The sequence below is a fragment of the Peromyscus californicus genome, unplaced genomic scaffold, assembly GCF_007827085.1.
Source record: "Peromyscus californicus insignis strain IS unplaced genomic scaffold, ASM782708v3 Scaffold_10__1_contigs__length_136768540, whole genome shotgun sequence".
Lineage (NCBI taxonomy): Eukaryota > Metazoa > Chordata > Mammalia > Rodentia > Cricetidae > Peromyscus > Peromyscus californicus.
In genome coordinates, this window is record NW_026294391.1 from 102016316 (window position 1) to 102040165 (window position 23850).

Consider the following 23850-nt stretch of genomic DNA (forward strand, 5'->3'; position numbering starts at 1 on the left):
TGTTAGGCAAGTTCTCTACCACTGTGTTAGCTCCCAGGCTCTTTTCTAATTTTCATTTTGAGATAAGGGCTCACTGAGTTGCCAAGGATGACCCTGAACTGGCTTTGTAGCCCAGGCAGGCCTTGAAGCTTCGACCCTGCTGCCTCAGCCTCCTACAGATCTGGGCTCGCAGGCATACATCAGAAGACCAGCTCAAACAGGTTCTTTCTAACATCCTGTTACTGAGATACTCCATAGTTTCCTGGAGTGTGTGTTTTCTTTCCCCAAAAGAAAAATAGTAAGCTCAAACTATTGATTTTGGATATAATCTTTTTTTTAAACGCCTTGGTGGCAAAACAGTTCACATCTTAATCTGCAAGCAGGAAGCAGAGAAAGAAAGCTGGTAATAGCATGACTCTTTTGAAACCTCAAAGCCAGCCCCCAGTGACACACCTCCTCCAACAAGGCCATAGCTCGTAGTACTCCCCAAATGATTCCACCAACTGGGAACCCAAGTATTCAAACATATGAGCCTATGGGGTCAGTTCTCATTCAAACCACCAAACTGATGCTACTGATGCTATATTATGTGTTTAAATTATATATTAACGTGTTTATTATATGTTCCTTATTGTTGGTTGTTGTTTTTAACACTTTTGGCTCTTTGCTCTTTTGGGGAGCCTGCCACCCAGCTCCCAAATAAATACACATGGAGACTTATTATTACTTATAAATGCCTGGCCTTAGTTTGGCTTGTTTCTTAACAGCTTTGCTTAAGTTTAAATTATCCTATCTACCTTGTGCCTCTAGGCTTTTACCTTTCTCTATTTCTGTATTTCTTTTCTTTCCTTCTAATTCTGTGTCTTTCTGTGTGGCTGGGTGGCTGGCCCCTAGCATCCTCCTCTCCTTGTTCTCTTGCTCTTTCTTCTTTCTCCTCCCAGATTTCTCCTTCTATTTATTCTCTCTGCCTGCCAGCCCCGCCTGTCCTTTCTCCTGCCTCACTATTGGCTGTTCAGCTCTTTATTAGACCATCATGTGTTTTAGACAGGCAAAGTAACACAGCTTCACAGAGTTAAACAAATGTAACATAAAAGAATGCAACACGGCTTTGCATCATTAAACAAATGTTCCACAGTGCAAACAAATGCAACACATCTTAAAATAATATTCTACAACAGTTCCTCCCATTAGCACATAAGTTTCATGAAGACTGGAATGTTCCTTGATAATAATTATATCCACATACCTAGAACCTTGACTGGCCCGAGTTGGTACTAATTAATATGTATTTAATGCATATTAAGCAACTTAATGAATAGATTTATATTGTGTTCAGTCTTATACATCTCATTCTGTCACATAGTCAGAATTAATCTCATTCTTTGGTCTCATTCTCCAATTGGATAAGTTCATTATAAAATATCCATTCTCTCTCTCTGCCTTCCTCCCTCCTCTCTCTTTCTCTCTCTTTCTGTTTGTGTGATATGTATACATGTGTAGTGTATGTGCATATATGCATGAAGGTATGTATGCATATTTATGTGCACACCTGTAGAGGCCAGAGATTGGTGTGAATATCTTCCATTATTTCTCTATATCTTATCTTTTGAGACAGGGTCTCACAGTGAACCCAGAATTCACCTAGTGACTAGACTAGCTGACCAGAGAACTCCAGGGTTACAGACCTTCCAAACTGGCTTTTATCTGGGTGCCTGTTGTGGTTTCAATACAAATGGCCCTCATATATGATCTCAAGTATTTGAATGTTTGGTTCCTGGTTGGTAGAACTGTTTGGGAAGGATTAGGAGGTGTTGGTCTTATTGGAGTAAGTATGTCACTAGGGGTGGGTTTTAAGAGCTGAAGAGACTTGGTACCAATCTAAATTTGCTGTTTCTTGCTTTTGGTTCAAGATGTGGGCTCTCAGCTTGCTATTCCAGCCACCGTACCTGCTGCCTCAGCTCAGCTTTCATGAACTCTTTCCCTCTAGAGCTGTAAGCCCAAATCAATTATTTCTCTATAAGTTGCCTTGGTCATGGTGTTTTATCACAACAATAGAAAAGTAACTAAATACACTGGAGTTTCTGCAAATTGGTGCAGCCACTGTGGAAATCAGTGTGGAGTTGCCTCAGAAAAATAGAAATAGATCTATTATATGACCCAACTCTACCACTCCTGGGCATATATCTGAAGGACAACATTTCCTACTATAAAGACACATGTGTATCCATGTTTGTAGCTACTCTGTTCACAATAGCTAAGACATGGAAACAGCCTAGATGTCCATCAATTGATGAATGGATAATGAAAATGTATTAACTATATGCAATGGGATTTTACTCAGGTATATAACCTATTCATTAAACAATCACTAACAATTACATGTAAGAATCTTAGTGCTTCTAAGGATGAAATGCTATGGAAATAATGATAACACAAATATTATTACCTTTCAGATAGGGCTCATTTGATACTGGTTTGTTTTTCCCTTCTTGTAAAATACTTTCATCCGTGTTTATGGACCTACTGAGCCCTCTGAAAAGGGAGAAACTTACCTTACCTGGTGTGTATTTGCTGCAGATCTAATGTGATCACTGTTAATAGAAATGGAGTTAATAAGGTTAATAAGTTAATAAGGTCCATTTAATATTCATGTTAATAAGGTATTGTACCATTTAATATTCGCTTAACAAGAGTTATCCGAATACAGGTTTCTTCTTAAAAGTAGACAGTGCAATTTGGCTGTCTTGTTATCCTACAATTTGAAGTATGACTTAAGAATTTTTAACGCACAGTTTATATTTCAAGGTGGCTTATCATCCAAGCAATAGGCTAACACAACAGATTTCGAATTTGGAGAAGTGAAACTCTGAAAGATTTTAAGCCCTGGGGGCTTACACAGAGTTTGAGCAAGCAAGACTAGCTTCCTTCCCACTGGGAGCAATGCTAGATGCTCTTTTCAGAGCGCAATCCCTTTCCCACACCGCATTGCGCTCTGAAAAGAGCAGAGCACTTTAAGAGCTTCCCAGTTACGGAAAGAGCCGAAGGCAGGACGTGGCGCTGAAGCCAAGCCGCCGAGGACTCGGGCTCTTCCGGACAGCCCCGGACAGCTCTCGGAAGAGGAGGGCGGCTCGCCCGCGCGCTGCGCCCTCTGTCGGCCAAGTGGGACGTCCGTAGCGGCGACGGTGGTAGTCGCTTCGACGTCGACGGAGACTGGAGCGACATTTAAAGAGGCAGCAGAAGCGCCGGGAGTCCGGCTTTTTCTTGTGGGAGGACTCTGACCCTTCCCCAGCCGGAAGAGGAGAAAGCGGCCGCGCCGCCAAGCAGGTGAGGAAAGGGCTGGGGTCCGGGCTGAGGAGTAGGAGCCCGCCTGCGCCTTCATGCCCTGGCCGCGCCTACGTTTGCATTCGCCTCACTTGAACCAGGAAGCGGCAGAGTCGGAGGCTCAGCTCCTCGGCTCTTTCTTTGTGTGGGCCCGGGAGCGCCCGAGGAAGAACCGGGAGGGCGCGGCGTGGTCCCCTGAGCTGTCCCGAGCCCGAGCCGCTGGTACCCTAGGTTAGGCCTTGGAGCGTAGGGGACCCCACCACAGCTACCCACTTGACTTTCCCCTTTCCCTTCTGCCAGCCTTTGGGGTTGGGGGTGGGGTGCTCTTTTTCCACCTACCTCCTAATTTGACTAGACTAAGCTTTGCTACAGGGCCCATCATCCTCTTCTGTCCCCAGCTCAGGACATAACAATACCTACTGCTTCGCCTGACCCCCCTACCCCCAACACTGTACCTTTCAGATCTAGGCCTTCTACTTTCTCCAGCACCAGCCCCCATCGCTCCCGCCTTCGCTCTGCTATTTGCACCTCCATCTCTGTTTGCAAGAAGCTAGCCTTTGCACGTAAATTGGCCTTAAAAAACTCGTTTGCATCTAAGTTCAAAGGAAGAGGGAGGTGGTGGAAGAAAAATAGTGTTCAGCTGCTTCAGGGAGCCCTGTGTTGGTTTGTTTCACACTTTGGCGGGTGGTTTTTATCTCTTTCCTACTTTCATCAGCCCTCTAAACCTGCCCACAATCAAAGGTTTGTCACACAATGGTAATAGGATGTCTTTTCCACAGTCAGGTTGTAAATCTCTGGGGAGGAAAGGTTTGAGACCCACTTGGGTTGATCCTGGGCCAACCCTGACAAGCAGGATGGATACCTAAACAAAATGAAACCAAATCCCAGTGTCACCTGGACACCTGCATTGAAACATTCCGACATTGGGAAAAAAAAATTGCAAATGATAAAAATCAGGTGGCCATATACAGAACCCTCTCCACTTAAAGGTGTTTTCTGTCAAAATCTTCATATTTTGGATTGTTGGTACATTGTCCAAAGGTCACACTTGATGATGAATGCCTTTATTTATGATAGCCTATAATTCCTTGCTTCTATTAAAATGGAACAGCTAATATGTTTTTAAAAATCCTTGACTTTTAAGCTTTTGCCTATAGATTGATTTTAAGTTATAATGTTGGAATTTTTTTTTAAATATAGAGATACTCTGCCTGCCACGTGTGTGTTTGTGTATCATAATTACCTTGACAGTAATATTCTTCAGTAACTTTAAAAGGAAAGCATACTAATGGCAAAATAATTCTTTACCAATGGTACTTAGCAAGTAATGATTAATGCATAATATTCTCATATAACATGTGTTTGTGCTTATAAATGTTTTAAGAAATGCATATGGCTTTTTTGCACTCTGACCACACTGTTACACACTCTGACTACACTGTTACTATGATATCTTCTGTGAAATGCAAAAAGAGTCACACAACAGAGACACTACCTACCTTCTGTGTAGTAATACTGCCTGTGTTCCAATAAGTTGATGCTTTTGTTTTAACTAACTTATTTGAAGAGAAATAAGTTTTTATAGTAGTGCACATAATTTTTTACCAACAAAGTGTGATGTTTCCAGTATTTATGTTAAGTAAGCACTAAGAAATGGAATGCTTTTCCTTTCCATTTTCTTGTTCCTTCAAGAGAGTATGTGTTGCCTTCACTTGGTGCTCTAACACTGCCCCTCTGGAAAGTGTAGAGGGGTGGGCATAGAAGGGCAAGGGGTAGATAACGAAAAAGATGGGAAATTGTGAGGTAAGAATTGCCAGTGTTTGTTATTGTCCTTGTTGTCAGGGTTAACTTTGGAATATGATCGTACTAATAAGATTAGCTGAAATTAAAGAGACTATAAATTTCAGACTTAATACTAAACACACTAAACTGTTTTGCCATTTAAATCATTCATTTGCAGAAGTAACTTGTATGCTTTATGATGAAGATTTTTTAATTAAATATTAATTCTTATCTCTTAAAGAAAAAATAAAATTGGGGCTAAGAAAGTGACTTCTAATTTTAAAAGGGTAATTAGTGACAATACGTTTTTCTGAATTTCAAAAGAAGGTGACCAAGGGGATTATTGTTTTCAGATCTGCACAGCAATTTAAAACTGTTTTGACTTTTCTCAGAGTAAGTCATGAGGTTTGACACATGGTCCAAAGCTGGTGTACGGAAGCAGCATATTTAAAAGTCAAGATGTTAAACCAAACTTGGATTTAAATTTAAGTCAACTGTTTAATACTTCTGTGCCTTAAATTCTAAATAATTAAGTACTTTTGGTTTTTCCCTTCCTAATCTACCCTCTTCCCTTCCTCCCCTTCTAGGCATGGAGAGTAGAAAACTGATTTCTGCTACAGACATTCAATACTCTGGCAGTCTGCTGAACTCCTTGAATGAACAGCGTGGCCATGGACTCTTCTGTGACGTTACTGTTATTGTGGAAGACCGAAAATTCCGGGCCCATAGGAACATTCTTTCAGCTTCAAGTACATACTTCCATCAGCTCTTCTCAGTTGCTGGGCAAGTTGTTGAACTGAGCTTTATAAGAGCAGAGATTTTTGCAGAAATTCTGAATTATATCTATAGTTCTAAAATTGTCCGTGTTAGAGCAGATTTACTTGACGAGTTGATTAAATCGGGGCAATTACTAGGAGTGAAATTTATAGCAGAGCTTGGTGTCCCACTGTCACAGGTTAAAAGCATATCAGCACAAGATGGTACTGCTGAGACCTTACCTCCTGATTCTAGTGACAAAAACATTGACATACAAAAATCAAAGGATGAAGCCCAAGATACTGGGGCTACTGTGATGCCCATTATAACAGAGTCTTTTTCATTATCTGCTGAAGATTATGAAATGAAAAAGATCATTGTTACTGATTCTGATGATGATGATGATGATGATGTCATTTTCTGCTCTGAGATTTTGCCTGCAAAGGAGAATTTGCCAAGTAACAACACGATGACACAGGTCCAGCCTAATCCAGCCCCTGTTGCTATTTCAGAAGTGACACCTTGTGCTAGCAATAACTCCCCCCCTTTAACAAACATCACACCTGCTCAGACGCTTCCCACTCCTGTAAATCAGGCAGCTCTTAGCCAGACACAAGGAGGTGAAGAATTGCTGGTGTCTTCAGCTTCAACACATCTGACTCCTAACATTATCTTATTAAATCAGGCTCCACTTACTACACCACCCAGTGTCAGTTCTTCACTTCCAAATCATATGTCCTCTTCAATCAATTTACTTGTACAGAATCAGCAGACACCAAACAATGCTGTTTTAACAGGAAACAAGGCCAATGAAGAGGAAGAGGAAGAAATTATAGATGATGATGATGTCACCATCAGCTCCAGTCCAGACTCAGCAGTCAGTAATACATCTTTGGTCCCACAGGCTGATACCTCCAAAAGTACCACTTTTGATGGTTCATTGACACAGAAGATGCAAACTCCTGTACTTCTTCAAGAGCCACCTTCCAATTCTTTAAAGATTTCAGATGTAATTACTAGAAACACTAATGATCCAGGTTTAGGATCAAAGCATCTAATGGAGGGTCAGAAGATCATTACTTTAGATACAGCTACTGAAATTGAAGGCTTATCAACTGGTTGCAAGGTTTATGCAAATATCGGTGAAGATACCTATGACATAGTGATCCCTGTCAAAGATGACCCTGATGAAGGAGAGGCCAAACTTGAGAATGAGCTACCAAAAACATCTGGCAGTGAGCCATCAAACAAGCGTATGAAAGTAAAACATGATGATCACTATGAGTTAATAGTAGATGGAAGGGTCTATTATATCTGCATTGTATGCAAAAGGTCATATGTCTGTCTGACAAGCTTGCGAAGACATTTTAATATTCATTCTTGGGAGAAGAAGTATCCATGCCGTTACTGTGAGAAGGTATTTCCTCTTGCAGAATATCGCACAAAGCATGAAATTCATCACACAGGGGAGCGAAGGTATCAGTGTTTAGCATGTGGAAAGTCTTTCATCAACTATCAGTTTATGTCTTCACACATAAAGTCAGTTCATAGTCAAGATCCTTCTGGGGACTCAAAGCTTTATCGCTTACATCCATGCAAGTCTTTACAGATCAGACAGTATGCATATCTTTCTGATAAATCAAGTGCTATGCCTGTCATGAAGGCTGATGCTATTGGGTATAAGGTTGATGCTGGAAAAGAGCCTCCAGTGGGGACCACATCTACTCCTCAAAACAAGCCAATGAACTGGGAAGATATTTTTATTCAAAGGGAAAATGATTCCATTTTTAAACAGAATGTAACAGATGGCAGTACTGAGTTTGAATTTATAATACCAGAATCTTACTGAACTCTTTTGAAATATCAGAAAGGGTTAGATTAAGGGGCAGGGATTTCAGAAGACCTGTGAAACAAATTAAGGTGAAAACATGTGTTAATTTGATCTGCCATGTCATCTGAAAGTAGTCTAGTTGCATTGTTAATTTTTAGAAGCAATTTTTTTCTAAAAGTTTTGAGTAGAGATTGAACAACCCCTGAAGTATCTGTATAGTTTAGCTTTCAGCTCATTTAAAAGACGTGACTTTTTAAAGGTACACAGAGTTTTCTGAATAGAATTTGAAGCCATCTAAAGGTTCTTTGAGAATTATTGAAGTTACTAATATACCCTGGTATAGCTTACACTGTTCCCCCTTCCATGTTAGCACTTTACTGCTGAATTTTCAATTTTCTTCATGTTAAGCCTAAGTGTGTTGTGTCTTGTATACAGCATAAAAGGTAAGGAACTTCCAAAACTTGTTGTAGTAAATTTCAGAGTAAGTCCTAACTTGGTGATTTGTTCTGTCAGGTCCAAATGGGGATCAGCCTCCTGCCTCCCACCCACTATAAAATAGCCATGCAAACAGGTCTATCCTATGAAGAATGAGTTAGTTCTAGCCAATTGGGATCAACCATCGCTTTCATTGCCGTAGTCTTTAAGAGATTTTGATGGCAAGGCCACTGTATACCTTTAAAATAACCCTGAGCAAAATGAAAATGAGCTAGCAGGCATGCATGTAGTGCAAACAGGAGGTAATGCAAAGTTCTTTTTTTTTTGCTTATCTTTAATCTTCTGCCTTTATATGGAGATTTTTGTTAATTATGGTTTAAAAAATGTTCCCACAAAATGTTGTGAATTTACTATGTGAAAGCCACCAAATGCATCTTTATATATAGTGCTAGTAAATGTTGAGATTCCGTACATGAGACTTGTGTGTTTTGGGTGGGAGGCTCCTGACATACATTTTTAAAAGCTCACGTTAGAATCTCCAGTAGAAAGTTTTCATTTTAGGTAGTTTTAATGGCAATCTAACATTGTCCTTTCAACAAGGTCTTTTGGGGTTTTTTTTAACCCCTTAAAATAAGTTCTGATCTATGTGCAAACTGCTGTTATATTATAGCAGAAACTACATGTGGAATACTGCAGGCATGTCGGTTCCTGTTTATTTTGACAACAATATCACCTTTCTTCCTTTTAAGATGGCACATATTTAAATACTTAGAATTTAAAACTTACCAAGAGTAGGAATAAAAGGAAGCAGGTTGGAACAGATATATAGCTTAGCATTTATAACAGATTTAACACAATTCTGTAAAAATTTAACCTAATTTTTTTGCAATGGAAAAAATAATAGATACTGAAAATGGTTGTATTGCATAGTTATTAGTCATTTGTGACATTGCTTATATTTCTTAGTTCAGCATAGGTATTTTCATTCTCCTTACAGTGTATTTTTATCTGTTTCTTGACTTTGAACTTAAAGCTTTAATCATAATTTTTTATGCATAGGTCATTCTTCTGGTGGTAACTAGGTGTGAAGATAAAAGTTTAAGTGTTTCTTAAGTTGGTAGCTGAGGGTATGAAGAATCAGTGTTTGCAATAAGACAAAGAAGAAGGATAGCCCCCACTTACAGAGTAGTAGAGTGCTATACATTTATGTTTTCTGTTTCATAATCTTAGGCCTTCAAACCATTTTCATAAACTAAATCTTAGAAAACTGAAAATCACCTTGTAACTCTAGACTCTGATCTCTGTGATCATGGTATCTATTTCCTTTCTCTGTAGATATTGATGTTACTGCTTTTTGAATATAGGGTATGCTTAAAAATATTCCCCGTTGAAATTTGAGTTTCATGAATTCAGTTTCAGCAGTTAGATATAATTACTTCTACCTGTGTGAGCGACAGTGATGTTTCAGTCTCAGCTGCTAAGTAAATTAGTTTGCTATGATAAAACTTGCTAGTTCCTACAAACCTATTATGGTTTTTTGTTTTATTTTGTTTTTGTTTTTGTTTTTGTTTTTTTCGAGACAGGGTTTCTCTGTATAGCTTTGGAACTTGTCCTGGAACTCACTCTGTAGATCAGGCTGGCCTTGAACTCACAGGGACCCACATGCCTCTGCCTCTTGAGTGCTGGGATTAAAGGCGTGCACCACCACCACCCAGCTCCCTACAATCTTGTTATAACAAACTAGGAATAATGAAAAACTGTCCGTTCTGAATAACATTGGTAAAATTATTTGCCACTGCTGCTGTACTCTAAATTTTGAATAAGAACTTAGAAATGTCGTGCCTACTGAACGTAGCTTCTGGAGTTTGCAGGGAGGAGGAGATCTAGAAAGTTCAATTGTAATTTTGCCAAGAAGACTCTTACACGTGTTTGGGGGTCTTTGGGGTTTTTTTTTTTTAAAGTTTTCATGTCAAAAGTTCAGAGTTTTGTGGGGTCCACCTGCCTCTGACTCCCTAGTACTGGGATTAAAGGCATGGACCACCACTGCCTGGCTCACAGTTCAGAGTCTTTGTGGAATACTCCTTTGGACAAAAACTCTTTACTCTTAGGCATTATTGGATTAGAAATTTGTAGCAAGATGCTATTTAAAACCTACTGTGAAGATTTTCTATTTTTTTTTACTTCTGACTACTGAATTTCCTATTTTTCTTTCAAGTTGCCTTCAGTTTTGCTCAAATACTAAATTACCTATAGCTATTCTGGATAGAATCTGTTTGAAATAGTAACTTCGTTGAAAGAATCAAACTTTTGAAAGTTGGTAGCAGTCTTGCAAGATTAACTAAGATATCTGGTTATCATTTTTGTGGTGACTATCTTCCATAGAGTCACTGAAGAATTTGTTCCTAAAATAAGTGAACACTGATCTAGGCATTTAAAAGTATCATCATGGTATGTGTATTCTGAGGAATTAATGCAAATTCAACAGCACTGGCTTCCTTACCTCTGTTAGGCATATGAAACCTTGTTCATTTCCCCTCATACTACAATGTTCATATTTGTACAATCTTCCTTATCATGACTTAAGTTCTGCTTTTCATTAACCACACTTGATACCAGTTCATAGAGTTTCTTAGAATGAAATAAAGTGTATTCGTTCTAATTTCTGAGTGTGTTTTTTACAAGATTATTGTGAATGAATTCCATAGGCTTTCTATCCTATTGTTTTTCTGGGTTCTGTTTGTTTCTTCATAGCAGGAGAGAAGCTGTCCTTCTGATGACAGCATGGCAGAAATTGTCATTAGGTTTTGTGTATTGGTTAAGCATGTCCCATTGTTTCTTGAACCATCACAGTCAAAAGTGAGCTGCCATTGCCAGTCGTTTTAGCGGATCCACTGTACTTTTGTACATAACATGAGAATGCCTGTAAGTAGCTAGGGAGGAGAATAGTTTTATTAATTTGAAACATCACAAAAGCCGTCTGGGTTTCCAACATGGCAGTGATACAGATTTTAAGCAATATCTAGTTTATACAGGTTCTGAATTAATATTTTAATACTTCATGCCCAGTTCAATACTTTAAAGCAGAATTAGGAAGAAAGCAGTAAATGTTATAAAATGCAGTCAAGATACATTGGAAATACAAATTCCGTCATTACAGCAAATGTTTTGCAGAATAGTGAAGCAGCAAATATTAATCTTTCCTAAAGTAAGATGCAGTTTATATAATTCAATGTAATAAAAAAAGCTGCTCAAATTAAGTGTTACAAAATCTATACTGTTTCAAGTTATTTTGTAAAGTAAGAAAAATACATAGAAATGAGTCATAGAATCTTAATAGTTTAAGAAATGTGATCATTGAAGATATACTTTGTAATGGTGCCTTTAAAAATATACACATTCACTAAAGCAAGGGGTAAAGTGTAAATGACAAAAAAATACTGTTAGATAGTAGAAGGTGGTATTTGTATAAGAAGTCAATTGGTTATTAGTCCTTTTTTGAAATCCAATAGAATGGTATTATGTTCAAAACTAAAACTAACCGTAATTTTCTGTAACATAAAAGGGTTGTGGTCTTTTGGATTGGAAATCTGGCTAGGACAATCTGACACCGAAGGTTAAACTGAATATTTTGCCGACATTTCCTGTGAACAGTGAGTGCACTTGTTGTGCCCTGATTCTTGAGACCAGGTGTCTACAAGGTAGATGGGAGCACCAGCATTTGTCTGCTGCCTCTAACCGTCAAAGATGGGAGGCAGCGAAATGGGCTGGAAGTGTTTCCAGTGTGGGTTCTGTTTGCACAACTGTCTAATTAGGGATCCTCTGTAGCGCCTGTACTTTTACATAATACAAGTGTAGGATTATCAATCTTCCTTTAAACCAGTTCTCAGGTTAAAATAAAATCCCAGTGAACGTGTTCATGCAGAGTGAGGGCATGGGTGCCAAAGTGTTTTTAACTCAACAGCTTGAAGGTTTAAAGCTCTGTATAATTAAAACAACTGTATAACTATCACAATGTGCCAGATGGATTTTAAATGCGTAACACTTAAGAATTTGTCAAGTTGGCTACATTTGAGGTCTTGAAGACTTGAAATGACATTGTAACACTTTCATAATCTTGAATTGAATGCTGTCACAATTGATATCAACGGGGGATAAAAGGACCAATAAGCGCAGTGGCATTAAAATACAGATGAGTTTTCAGGGGTGGGGTGCAGGATCGTGCGGTTTGCTGGGGTTAAAGCACAATATCCAAAGATTAAATAGTCACAAAGATAAGTAACAATTCATATCACGACCCAATCTAATCTAGCATTTTAAACTCTGAATTTCAACTGTAAGATTTTTATCTCCAGTAACAAATGTGTTTTGTAATAATGCAACATATAATAGAAACACTGTCTCCTAAGTTGTCAGATGTATACCAAGATCTACTGAAAACAGCACAGGCTTGCTCTGTATTTCAGTGCTTCTGGATCAGCCATTCCTGTTCTCCCACCACTCAAGATGAGGGACTATTGCCCTTTTCCCCTTAGGAGGTACCAGTAACAAAAGCTGAGCTGAATGATCACAACAGCCATTTTTTACAAGACTCAAAGAAGAACAGAGTAAGATATGGGCAGCTTTTTTTCAATATCCAGACATGAGCAAACAAAAATCTTAGCCAGAATTTTACTTAGTACAACTACTTCCCTTCTTGAAAGTACTGGGTTTGGCCTAGCCAATCCTCCCCTTCCCTGATAATGAATAAGCTTCATCCCTATCTTTCCCTAGCTTGGCAAGCTGTTGTAAAAACTTTATGCGTAAGAGTCACACTTTAGATGTTGTGCCCTACACACTTCCACTAAAGCAGAAATACAAAAGCCACAATAATCTCAATAGCCGACAGTTGTTCCTCTTTAAGGACTGTAAGGTGGTGGCTTTTCAAAAGGTGGATAGTAGGGTGGAGAATAACGGGGCGGTGCGCTGGAGGACCACATGTAGCTGGGCGAAGGAGAGGCAGACTGGGCCTCCGGCTCATCAGAGAGTCCAGAGGGAGGGGAGGATGGGAAGACACTGGAATGCTGCGTAATGAAGAAAAAAAACAGCAGCTTAGGCGGTGAATTTGCAATTCCTTCAACAGACTTTAAAATGAGTATAGGCCAAATCTCTTTCTGTTTAGAAGAATTGTTAAATCTTATGGTGTCAGTAAGGGACATGACAGCTCTGCATCAGGTCACTCAGGCTGCAAACTTCATGTGGAAAGTTTTGGGGATCCTCCTTTTCCCCCTTGACCTCTACATCTAGACAGTTATTCAATCCTGCTGCTTCTGCTGTGTGGTTTCTTGAAGACCTCACTCCTTTTTCTGCATGTGTCACTCAAACCATCAGTACTCTCTCCTAACCTATGCTCAAAGCATTACAACTAGTCTTTCAAAAAGTCTGTGGCTTAAGGATGTTTAATGAGGTTAAGTAATTGATCCCTAGGAAAACCTTCTGTAGGAATATATCATTAGGAAGTCCAGGGCTCAGGGGCCCATGTCACAGACTAAAACTGAGGTTAGACAAATCATTTGGCTTGCTTGGCTCTCAAGTTGTGAAGTCCTGTTCCATATGAATTACCATCCATTTTATTACCCACAAACTCACTATAGATGGGAAAGCAATGATTAACAAAGGCATGGGGGTGAGAAAACCAATGATAAGAATGAGGAGTAGTATGTCAGTTTGCAGAGACTGGGGCTTCAATTTTCCCTTATTTGTTGTCTAACTTTGGGAAAGGAGCAGATGTGGATTTTTAAAATTAACCTGGTGAGACAGGAAAATTATAATATTAAGCAAAAATTAAAAATATAATATTAAGCAAGGTGTCCCAAACTCAGAAAGACAAAAACCTCATACTCTCTCTCATATGTGGATACTAACCTGTAAAGAATATGGGGGTGGGAGGGAAGTGTGGGTAAAGCATGAAAAATAGGAGACCAAGAGAGAACAAAAATAGGCGACAAAGAAGGATGCGAGTGAAGACAGAAAGACACATAGAACATGAAAAAGGAAAGAGATGGGGACGAAAGGGGGCATCAGAGATAGCAGGGCTGAGGACTTGAGAGGAGGAGAATTGCTAAAACACATTTTGTTTGAAAATGCCATAGTATCTGATGCCTAATATGCTGATTTAATATCTCTTAAATTTCGCCGGGCGGTGGTGGCGCACGCCTTTAATCCCAGCACTTGGGTGGCAGAGCCAGGCGGATCTCTGTGAGTTTGAGGCCAGTCTGGGCTACCAAGTGAGTCCCAGGAAAGGCACAAAGCTACACAGAGAAACCCTGTCTCAAAAAACAAAAACAAACAAACAAACAATATCTCTTAAATTTCCAAGGAAAAATGTGGGGCAGATTAGCCAAGGGTATTTTGCCCATGTCTCTTCCTGTGTCTTCCCATGTAATTCGCTCTCAAGGGAACTGACTTCTGAAGGGAGGGGCATGGTACAGCTAGCTGTCAACAGGTCCAGTGTGGAGCCCTGGTTCCACGAGTTCAGTCAGAAGTTTGCCTGTCACTGAGCAAGAGATCTCGCTCAGCACAGTTAATGAATCTGTTTATGCCCATTGTTTTGTCTTTAGTTGAGATTTGATATGTGATGAGATGAGTGAGCATTAGCTAAGCAAGGAAACAGTCCTCATCACATAGTAAAAACTCAGTATTTAGAAATATATTAAAATAACCAGTGAATTGCCATAATAAGAATCACTTGTCTCCCTCTTCCCTGGCCTAATGACCACCCATAACCCTAGTAGTTTTCCTGCTCAGAGAAAGTTGATCTTTTTCTTTTTTTCACTTTTCTATTTCCCAGAGCTCAGAACAGTGCTTAGGAAATAGTAAATGCTCAATAAATCTTGAATGAATGACTGTTACTTCAAGAGAATATATTAGGTAACCTTAGCATGCCTTTTAAAACTACAATCCATTTTCAGAGTCTACAGTCATTCTAGAGCAAGGCTAAGATGAGATCTGACATATGGAGAGAACTACAAGGACAGTAAGAATTAGGAAACAAATTCAGGGTCTCAGAACAAAGCTAGTCAGCACACAGAATAGGAGGACTATAGGTATTCTAGTGTATCTGGGCTCCATGAGGATCTGGGTTTTTTAGAGCCACTTACACTAAATTTTCTCAAGAGCTCAAGTGCTATTTCAACATGGAGGTGGGTGGAAGGGGGTCACATCTTTACTTGGTCCAGCCAGAGTTGGAGTAGATCACATCATTTTTCCATGCTTGTAGCAATCTTGGGCCAGCCCTGGCATGAGGCTTCCAAAGCATGAGACAAATTGGCAGAGTCTCATCCCCACACTAGACCTCTATACTCCTGGGAGAGCAATGTCTAGATGTCAAGGTCCTGTATGAGACAGTGAAATACCTGCATTGCATCATATTAGGAGTAAGGAGAGGGTAGCCATCCTCTTCCTTTTCTACCCGGTCACTTTTCTGAGCTTAAGAATGACTGGGTCACAGAACTTAGAGGACCTTTAAAGACAACACAACTTGAGAGTGGACCCGAGAAAAGCAAGATGTCTTCCTAAGTCTAAACTGCCACCTCGCTCCAAGAAGATATCCTTTATTAAAATGGTCCAGTTGTGCGTTATTTAATAACAGGGCTGTGTTCTAAAGGAAAAAAAAAACACACTACTAGCTCATTGAGCAAACTTGTTCACTTAAGGTGACTATGACGTCAATCCTGCCACTATCCTGTCCTCATCATGATGAACTCTACCCTCTGATGTGAGTTAAAATAACCCCTTCCTAGGCTGGGTGTGGTAACACAGGCCTTTAATCTCAGGAGCTAGAGGCACAGGCAGGTGGATCTCTGTGAGCCAACTGTCAGCCTGATCTATATAAAAAGTCCCAGGCCAGTCAAGACTGCATAGTGAGACCGTATCTCAAAAAAAACAACAAAAAAACCCCACTAAATCAATAACCCTTTTTTCTATTTTATCACACTGACAAGAAAAGTGAGTAATACATCTTCCTTTTCTTTCCCTTCTCCTCTCATGTTGCTTTCTTCTATTAAGAGTGTTTCTCTTGGGGCTCGGAGGTTAAGAGCACTGGCTATTCTTCCAGAGGTCCTGAATTCAATTCCCAGCAACCACATGGTGGCTCACAACCATCTAGAATGAGATCTCATGCCCTCTTCTGGCGTGCAGACATACATGCAGGCAGAACACTGTATACATAATAAATAAATACATCTTTTTGTTTTTTTAAAGAGTGTTTCTCTTAACCAGAGAGGAAAGGAAAAGCCACAGGGCCAAGGATCTCTGTGCCTGAGCATGTAGCGCTCTGCCCTTCTAAATCCCACTCTAGAGATGGCAAGAGGCAGCAGGGCAGTTTGAGGCATTCACAGCCACAGGAGAGAAGGACAATTCCCTGCAGCAGAGCGGAAGTTGGTTGTGTCCTGGGAGCCATACAAAGGCTGCTGTGGGTGGGCAGCAGCTGCTGTAGGTGGCAGTTGTACACTGTGAAAATAGAGGAGGCAGAAAAACAGCCTCTGGACTTTCACTTCGCAATCTCATATTTGGTAAATATTAGGGGGTGGGTAGCAGAGAAGAGGTGATTCTCATTCCCCTCTGAGGTCAGAATTGGAAATCTAAAGGATAAATTTGAAGGTTCCTGGCAGAGCCAGGGAGCTAACTGGCTGTAGTCCACATACCCTTGGGGGTTGGAGAGGGAAAAAGGCCCACAGTACCAGCGCATAGTTTCCTAGCAACAGGCAAGCACCTTGAGAACTACTTGGCTTTGTTGCTGGAGAGCTGGCTTGATGCATTTTGGTTCCTGCTTGAGAGTTGAACTTTACTAATGCTTTGAATCTCTGCACACCACAAAGCACAAGGAACATCTAAGTAGCCAGCCCACTGCTGATCTTGTCAGCTCTGGCTTCCTGAGCTGCCTCCAAGGTCTGGATGGCCCACCCTCTGATGTACTTAAGAGGGTACATAATGTACTCTAATGGTGCTACGGAGGGAGCCACCCTTCATGAACACAGATGTCTCTCTACCTCCTACCCCCTCACCTGCCCCTTGTCTGTTCATGTTTTTTAATATCTATGCACATTCTGTGAACGTGTGCACACCTCTCTTCATGAGGTCCATGAATCTTTTACTCCAAAAGGTGCCCTGGCACTGCCTAGTGACAATGACTAGTTAGAGAAGTTGTGTCCAAAAGGGGGGAAATTACAGGATTGGTTGATTTTTAAAAAGCAACCCCACTACATTCTGCCATAGAAAGAAAAGGAAAGAAATGGAAGAGGAGCAGACAAAAGGAAGAAGACAAATGAGGAGAAAAGAGAGAAAAGGGAGAAAGGGAAAAGTTGAGAAGGAAAGGATGGGGGAAATAAAGAAAATGCAGAAATGGCTTTTGGAGCTTCAAGGTAACCTGCCCCATTAACTCCTCCCACCCCCACAGGGTTGAAGCAATCCTTTTATTAAATGGGCTCAATTTATAATGAGTCACTTTTAATGGCTTCAGTGAAACATCGTGTACTTTCAGGTACTGAATAAAGAACATAAGCAGCGCTGTTTGCATTTTTCATGGGCTGAGATTTTTTAGCTTAAACTTGGCAATTCACCAAATGGACAGGAAAGGGACAAGTCCGTGAGTAAAGTAGAGGAACTAACCTAGCATTCCAGACTGGGAAATATGGCCAGGAACCTTCATTGTTTTAGATAAAACTACACTGAGTTCAGTTTCCGAGCAGAAGTAGGAAGTGATAATGCCCTATAGAATTTGGACTTAGCTGAAACAGAAGGGGTCGTGGGGAAATGGTCTCAAAGGGCAAGAGAAGTAGTGCTGGGGAGAAGAGAAAGGAGACTAAAGCCGTCTCAGCATATAGCCTTCCTGTTCTGAAGTACAGGAAGTTCATTAGAAGTGAGGAATTGGAATGCAAGACTGAAATAGTCTGTTGCCTCACACTCAGGTCTCACAACTTCCTCAGGGCTAACTGATCCACAACAAATCCTTGCCCATTTCTGACCACAAGAAATGTTTCCCAGCCTTCCTAATAGTATCATTACACAGTGAAGACATGATTTTGAGGGACTCAAACAAACCCCTGTGAGGGACTGGTGAGATGGCTAATCCAGTAAAAGGCACTTGTCACCAAGCTTGACCTGAATTTGACTTGGGACCCACATGGTGGAAGGAGAAAACCAACTCCTGCAAGTTGTCCTCACTGCTTCACAAGTATGTCCTGGCATACATGTACACACACACACACACACACACACACACACACACACACACACACAATTAATTAATTAGTTTATTAAAACCATGAATCTTTCTCATTCTTCTATTAACCGAGAGAGAGGGAGAGAGAGAGAGAAAGAGAGAGAGAGAGAGAGAGAGAGAGAGAGAGAGAGAGAGAGAGAGAGAGAGAGAGAGAATAGAAATGATCAAATCCGAGTCACAGAGATAATCTTATTTAAAAATGAACAAAATAGGGTCTGGAGGGATGGCTCAGAGGTTAATAGCACTGGCTGCTCTTCCAGAGTGGGTTCAGTTCCCAGTACCCACATGGCGGCTCACAACTGTCTATAACTCCAGTTCCAGGGGACCTGACACCCTCACACAGACATACATGTAGGTAAAAACACCAATGTCTAAGTACCTTAAAGAGGGATTTCCTATTAAGAGTTTGTGGGTAACCTGGGTGGTGGTGGCACACGCCTTTAATCCCAGCACTTGGGAGAAAGAGGCAGGCGGATCTCTGTGAGTTCCAGGCCAGCATGGTCTACAAAGGGAGTTCCAGGACAGACTCCAAAGCTACCCAGAGAAACCCTGTCTTCAACCCCCCCCCCAAAAAAAGAGTTTGTGGTAGCTGTCACATGGGATATTACTATTCTTAGTTAGAAGGTTCATCACGAAGTTCAACTTCCTAAAATCAATAGAATTTACTTTGATATGAAAATAAAAATAGCTCATCATGGAGGCTCACACCTATATTCCCAGCATTTAGGAGGTTGAATCATAAGTACTGCTACAAATTCAAGGCCAGCTTTTCTGTCTAGTGAACCCTTGTCTCAAAAGGAACCATAGGAATCTGTGAAATGGTTCAACAAACAAAGGTGCTTGCCTCCAAGTTTGATGACGTGAGTTCGATTCCTAGAGCACGCATGGTGGAAGGAGAGAACAAGTTGTCCTCTGACCTCCACACATATGCTGTGGCACACACATGCACACACACAGACACCACACATACACACACACACTACATAACTGTTTTTTATAAATAAAAAGAAGAAAGAAAGAGAGAAAGAAAGAAAGAAAGAAAGAAAGAAAGAAAGAAAGAAAGAAAGAAAGAAAGAAAGAAAGAAAGAAAGAAAGAAAGAGAAAAGGAAAGGAAAAATAGAAGACTCTTCTTGTGTTGGGCCCACAATATCTCCATCCTAGGATGGTTTGTTTTATTATTGAGACCCCAAGGGAATGGTACCATCCCTGTGTAAATTTCAACATACCTAAATTCTCTTAAAAGAGAAATATGTTGCCTCTGTCACTACTGAAATTATGCTCTTCTTTATAGTTGCCTTTTTGAGCAAAAAGAATTGGGTAAGAAGTACTAGAGCCATCTTCCTGTAGCTAATAAGGCTTTAGTCAAATTCTAATATAATTTTTCTAAGCCTTAATGCTCTCTGCTGGAAGTGATACTGTATTTAACAGGAGTGAACAAGTCTATATTCATATTATATTACTATAAAGCCATAGACCACTCCAAATCAAATGCAACTAATAATTTTAAAGTTTCAATTATTTCGTTAAACTAAAGCTGAAATTAGGTTCTCCAAGGATTTCAGCTTAGCAAACATTAGCTAAAAAAGTGATGCTTTATGTATCCTTGTGTCACTTATGGGCTGTAATCAATTGAAGCAAAAATCATTTGGAGTTTCTTTCCTTTAGAGGGATTTTCTGGGGGCTGAAGAGATGGCTCAGAGCACTGGCTGCTCTTCCAGAAGTCCTGAGTTCAATTCCCAGCAACCACATGGTGCTTCACAATCATCTATAATGAGATCTGGTGCGCTTTTCCTGAATAAAGGCATACATGCAGGCAGAACACTGTATACATATAATGCATAAACAAATCTTTTTTAAAAATAATAAAATAAAAGGATTTTCCTATGGTCTCAGTTTTTGGTTGGCCAGGTTTTAGTGTCGTACTTGGCCAATAGTTTACAATGACTTACATGGTTTAAAAGTATCCCCTAAAGGTTCAGATATTGAAGGTTTAGTCCCCAGCACTCTGAGGGGGTAATGTAACATTTACAAGCCTACACAACATGGCCAGTTGGTCATAGACTGAAGCCTCCAAAACTGTGAGCAAAAATAACTATCTCCCGTTTAAGAGTTGATTATGGTCTTGTGTGTTTTGTCATACTGAAGGAAAGCTACTAGCACAATCACTGTTCATATGCAAAGACCCATTTGACATGTTTTTTCAAAGCGCCTCCTCACTGCACACAGTGAGTTTCTTTTGCCCTTTTTATGCCTCCATTTCTCTACAGTTAGTCACATCTCAAAAGAAAAGGTTGAGAATGTGAATTTTTTTTTTTGGTTTTTCAAGACATGGTTTCTCTGTGTAGTTTTGGTGCCTGTCCTGGATCTCCTCTGTAGACCAGGCTGGCCTCAAACTCACAAATATCCACCTGGCTCTGCCTCCCGAGTGATGAGGTTAAGGTGTGTGCAAAGGGACTTCCTCATTAGAGGTCTGATTCATACCTCTGTGTGACTGAGAACACACTTGGGTCAAGCATCAGGGCTATGCCTCTCCCCATGGCAAAAGCCACTGTTGAATAGGTGTCCATGGTAACTTACTCAAGGTGCCATCTCCCAGCCAAATTATCTTCTCTTAGTGTGTTTAAATACAGTCTGGGATACTTCACTCCTACCATCCTCCTCTGTTTTCCTCCCATTCTATTTCTTCTCTCATGCTCCTCCCACTTCCCTGCTCCTTCCATCATTGCTTCCCTGCAGGTCCTTAATCTAGTCACTGTTTCCTCCAAGCTGATGAAGTCCATTGGGGTAGAGTGTCTGGCTAATTCCTATCAATTCCAAAAGCAATGGGAGGGTTCTATAAATAAGTCAGGGACAATAACAAGGACTGGGTTACAGCAAAGGGAGCAAAGAGGGTTTTTTTCTCTCTCCAAACATACCTGAAAGTCATAAGCAGAATAAGGTGGCAGGTGAGGAGGGCTATGGTAGTAGGTATTGTACGATGCCACTTGGGGACGAGCATAGTAAGAAACAGTCGGATGGGCATTTTCAACAGAGCAATTCAGTGCTGGAAGAGTAGGGTTCTGCAGAAAAACAAATTAAAAACAATATATTACACACCAGCATCATTGCATGAATGGTTAAATTAAGCCATATCACAGACATATTATAGCATATCACCCAGCTATTGATAAACAAAGATTTGTATTTAGTGATATAAACAAATATTCCTGATATTTGTATATAATAGTGATATTATAAAAATAGTGGTATTTAGTGATAAAAAACACTTATATTTAGGTAAACAAAGACCTATATTTAATGACAGAGAAAGCTGTCCAGAGTATCCTGTTATTTGTTTTCTATTTAAGGTTTTTTGCCTATATGTATGTCTGTGCACCCACACATGTGGCTGGAAGAGAATGTCAGGTTCCCTGGAACTGGAATTACAGATGATTGTGAGCCTCTCTGTGGGTGCTGGGAATTCCAGGTCCTCTGGAAGAACAGCCAGTCCTCTTAAGCACTGTGCCATCGCTCCAGCCCCTGTTGTTATTTTTTTAGCTACTATGGAGCTAGAAATATAGCTCAGTGGTAGAGCATTTGCCTAGTATGTGCAAGGCCTTGGATTCAATCCCCAGTACTGTGAAAAGAAAGGCTACTGGGATAAATTAATGTAGTGTGCTCTCATTTATGTTTTAAAACCTCAGTTACATATTTATGTGTGTGAATGCAAAGAAATTAATTTGAAAATATTCATAGCAAACTGTTATTTAAAGTTACCTCTGCAGAGGGAAGTAATATTAGGAGGAAAATGGAAACTCTTAACTTTCTATTATATATGCCAATATTTTTCCAATTAATACATATTGGGTCATTTTTTCTTAAACTGTATATTTGTCTTAGATTTATGTATTTTATTTTATGTGTATGAGTGTTTTTCCTGCATGTATGTATGTGCACCACATGTATGCCTGGTGCCCACAGAGGTTAGAAGAGGGTATCAGATTCCCTAGAACTAGAATTACAGATGGTTGTGAGTTACCATGTAGGTGCTGGGAACCCAACCTCGGTCCTCTGCAGTAGCAACAAGTGCTCTTAACCACTGAGCAATCTCTCCAACCCCCTCCAATTTTAAAAAAAGATTTATATTTATTTATGTGTGTATGTGTACATGCATGCATGTATGTGCATGTGTCTGTATGTGAATGTGTGAGGACAGTGTCTGTGAAGATCAGAAGATGGCATTGGATCCCCTGGAGATGGAGTTACAGATGGTTGTGAGCCACCACGTAGGTAGTAAAACAGAACTTCGGTCTTCTGCAAGAGCAGCAAGTACCCTCAACCCTTGAGCCAGTGGTCCACTACCCACACCCCACAACTTTTTAGCCTGAAAATCCAAATCTACAGAAATGTTGAAATCATTTTGGTAATGCTTTCATTATTTTTGCAAATAAAGCAGTGTGTGAATGCTTTCTATCTTTGCTACAATCTGCTGGCAGGTGTAGCCCTTTCAGAGTTAAAGCCACTGTCATCCAGGTTAGAGACCTGCTCATTAGTTCCCAAGTAGAACAGTGCTTTGTACCACATGGCTCAAAGTGCAGGGCAAATGGTTTTCTTTTCCATTTCCCATGTCATAGAACCCTCTTCCATTTGTGTGGACAGGCAAGAGCTGTCTGCAAGATAGATTTCTTCCTTCCAGCATGTATCTACCCCACGTTAACACCAAGCAGGAGCTTCCTCTGAAGCCGTGAAAATGTGTGGGTAGGATTTGGCAGCAGCAGGCAAGCATGCCAAGGTGTTGACAGGGATAGTCCATTACAGAAAGTTTCAGCACAGTTCTGTTGCTCTGTTGCTTGCAGTGGATTACAGTTCACATCCCTAGGGGTGTGAAGAGCTATAGGCCTCAGTCATTAATTACAATGCACCTCACAGATGCCTCTTATGTGGGAGAGGCCTGAGATCTTGTCTTACTTTACAGAGGAAGATCTCTGGGAAGTGTCCTTCTTTTTCCCCAAAAATTCTAAGAAGACATTTCACCCCTGAGGAAGTACCAGAAAGTATGTTTCTTTGGTCTCCTGTCCACTAGAAACCTATCCTGCCAGCTGTTACAAAACAAAACCATTTATTCAGATAAATCAAGCCTAAACACAGGAGTGCAATCCAACAATGTAACTACATCTGTAAAAGGGGTCCAGGATCATGTCTGAAAGAAATATTACCAGGAAAGAAGCACAGAAAAACACATAGAGGAGGAGCAAGTGAGCCCTGGAAAGATGCTCAACAGTCCAGGTCAGAGGGGAGAGAGAAAATGGGCAGGGCAGCAATGGTGAAATAGATGGGCAGGGATGAGGCAACATAGATGGCCATATGATCTGGTTATAGTTCAACTAAATGACAGAATTTTAAAACATGCTTGTCAGTATTCATATGTTCACATAGGAGTGTGTGTGTGTGTGTGTGTGTGTGTGTGTGTGTGTGTGTGTGTGTGTGTGTGTGTGTGTGTTTCAGCTGA

The 23850-nt window shown here is 40.3% G+C and overlaps 2 protein-coding genes across 3 annotated transcripts in view; one reads left to right on the top strand and one right to left on the bottom strand.

Annotated features, from left to right (window-relative positions):
- Positions 1-3136: 3136 nt before the first annotated feature.
- On the top strand, positions 3137-10763 carry Zbtb33 (zinc finger and BTB domain containing 33). The gene is made up of 2 exons (XM_052738247.1): positions 3137-3303; positions 5670-10763. The coding sequence occupies exon 2, from the start codon at positions 5672-5674 to the stop codon at positions 7685-7687; it is 2016 nt and encodes a 671-aa protein (XP_052594207.1). The 5' UTR covers positions 3137-3303; positions 5670-5671; the 3' UTR covers positions 7688-10763.
- A 272-nt stretch (positions 10764-11035) lies between these two features.
- Positions 11036-23850, bottom strand: part of Tmem255a (transmembrane protein 255A) — a 52303-nt gene continuing 39488 nt past the window's right edge. For both annotated transcript variants that reach the window (XM_052738251.1, XM_052738249.1), the window contains 2 exons: positions 21278-21421; positions 11036-13164 (listed from right to left, as the gene is read on the bottom strand). In XM_052738251.1, the coding sequence (XP_052594211.1) occupies positions 13000-13164; positions 21278-21421 (309 nt within the window). In that variant the 3' untranslated portion in view covers positions 11036-12999. The remainder of the gene's footprint in view (positions 13165-21277; positions 21422-23850) is intronic.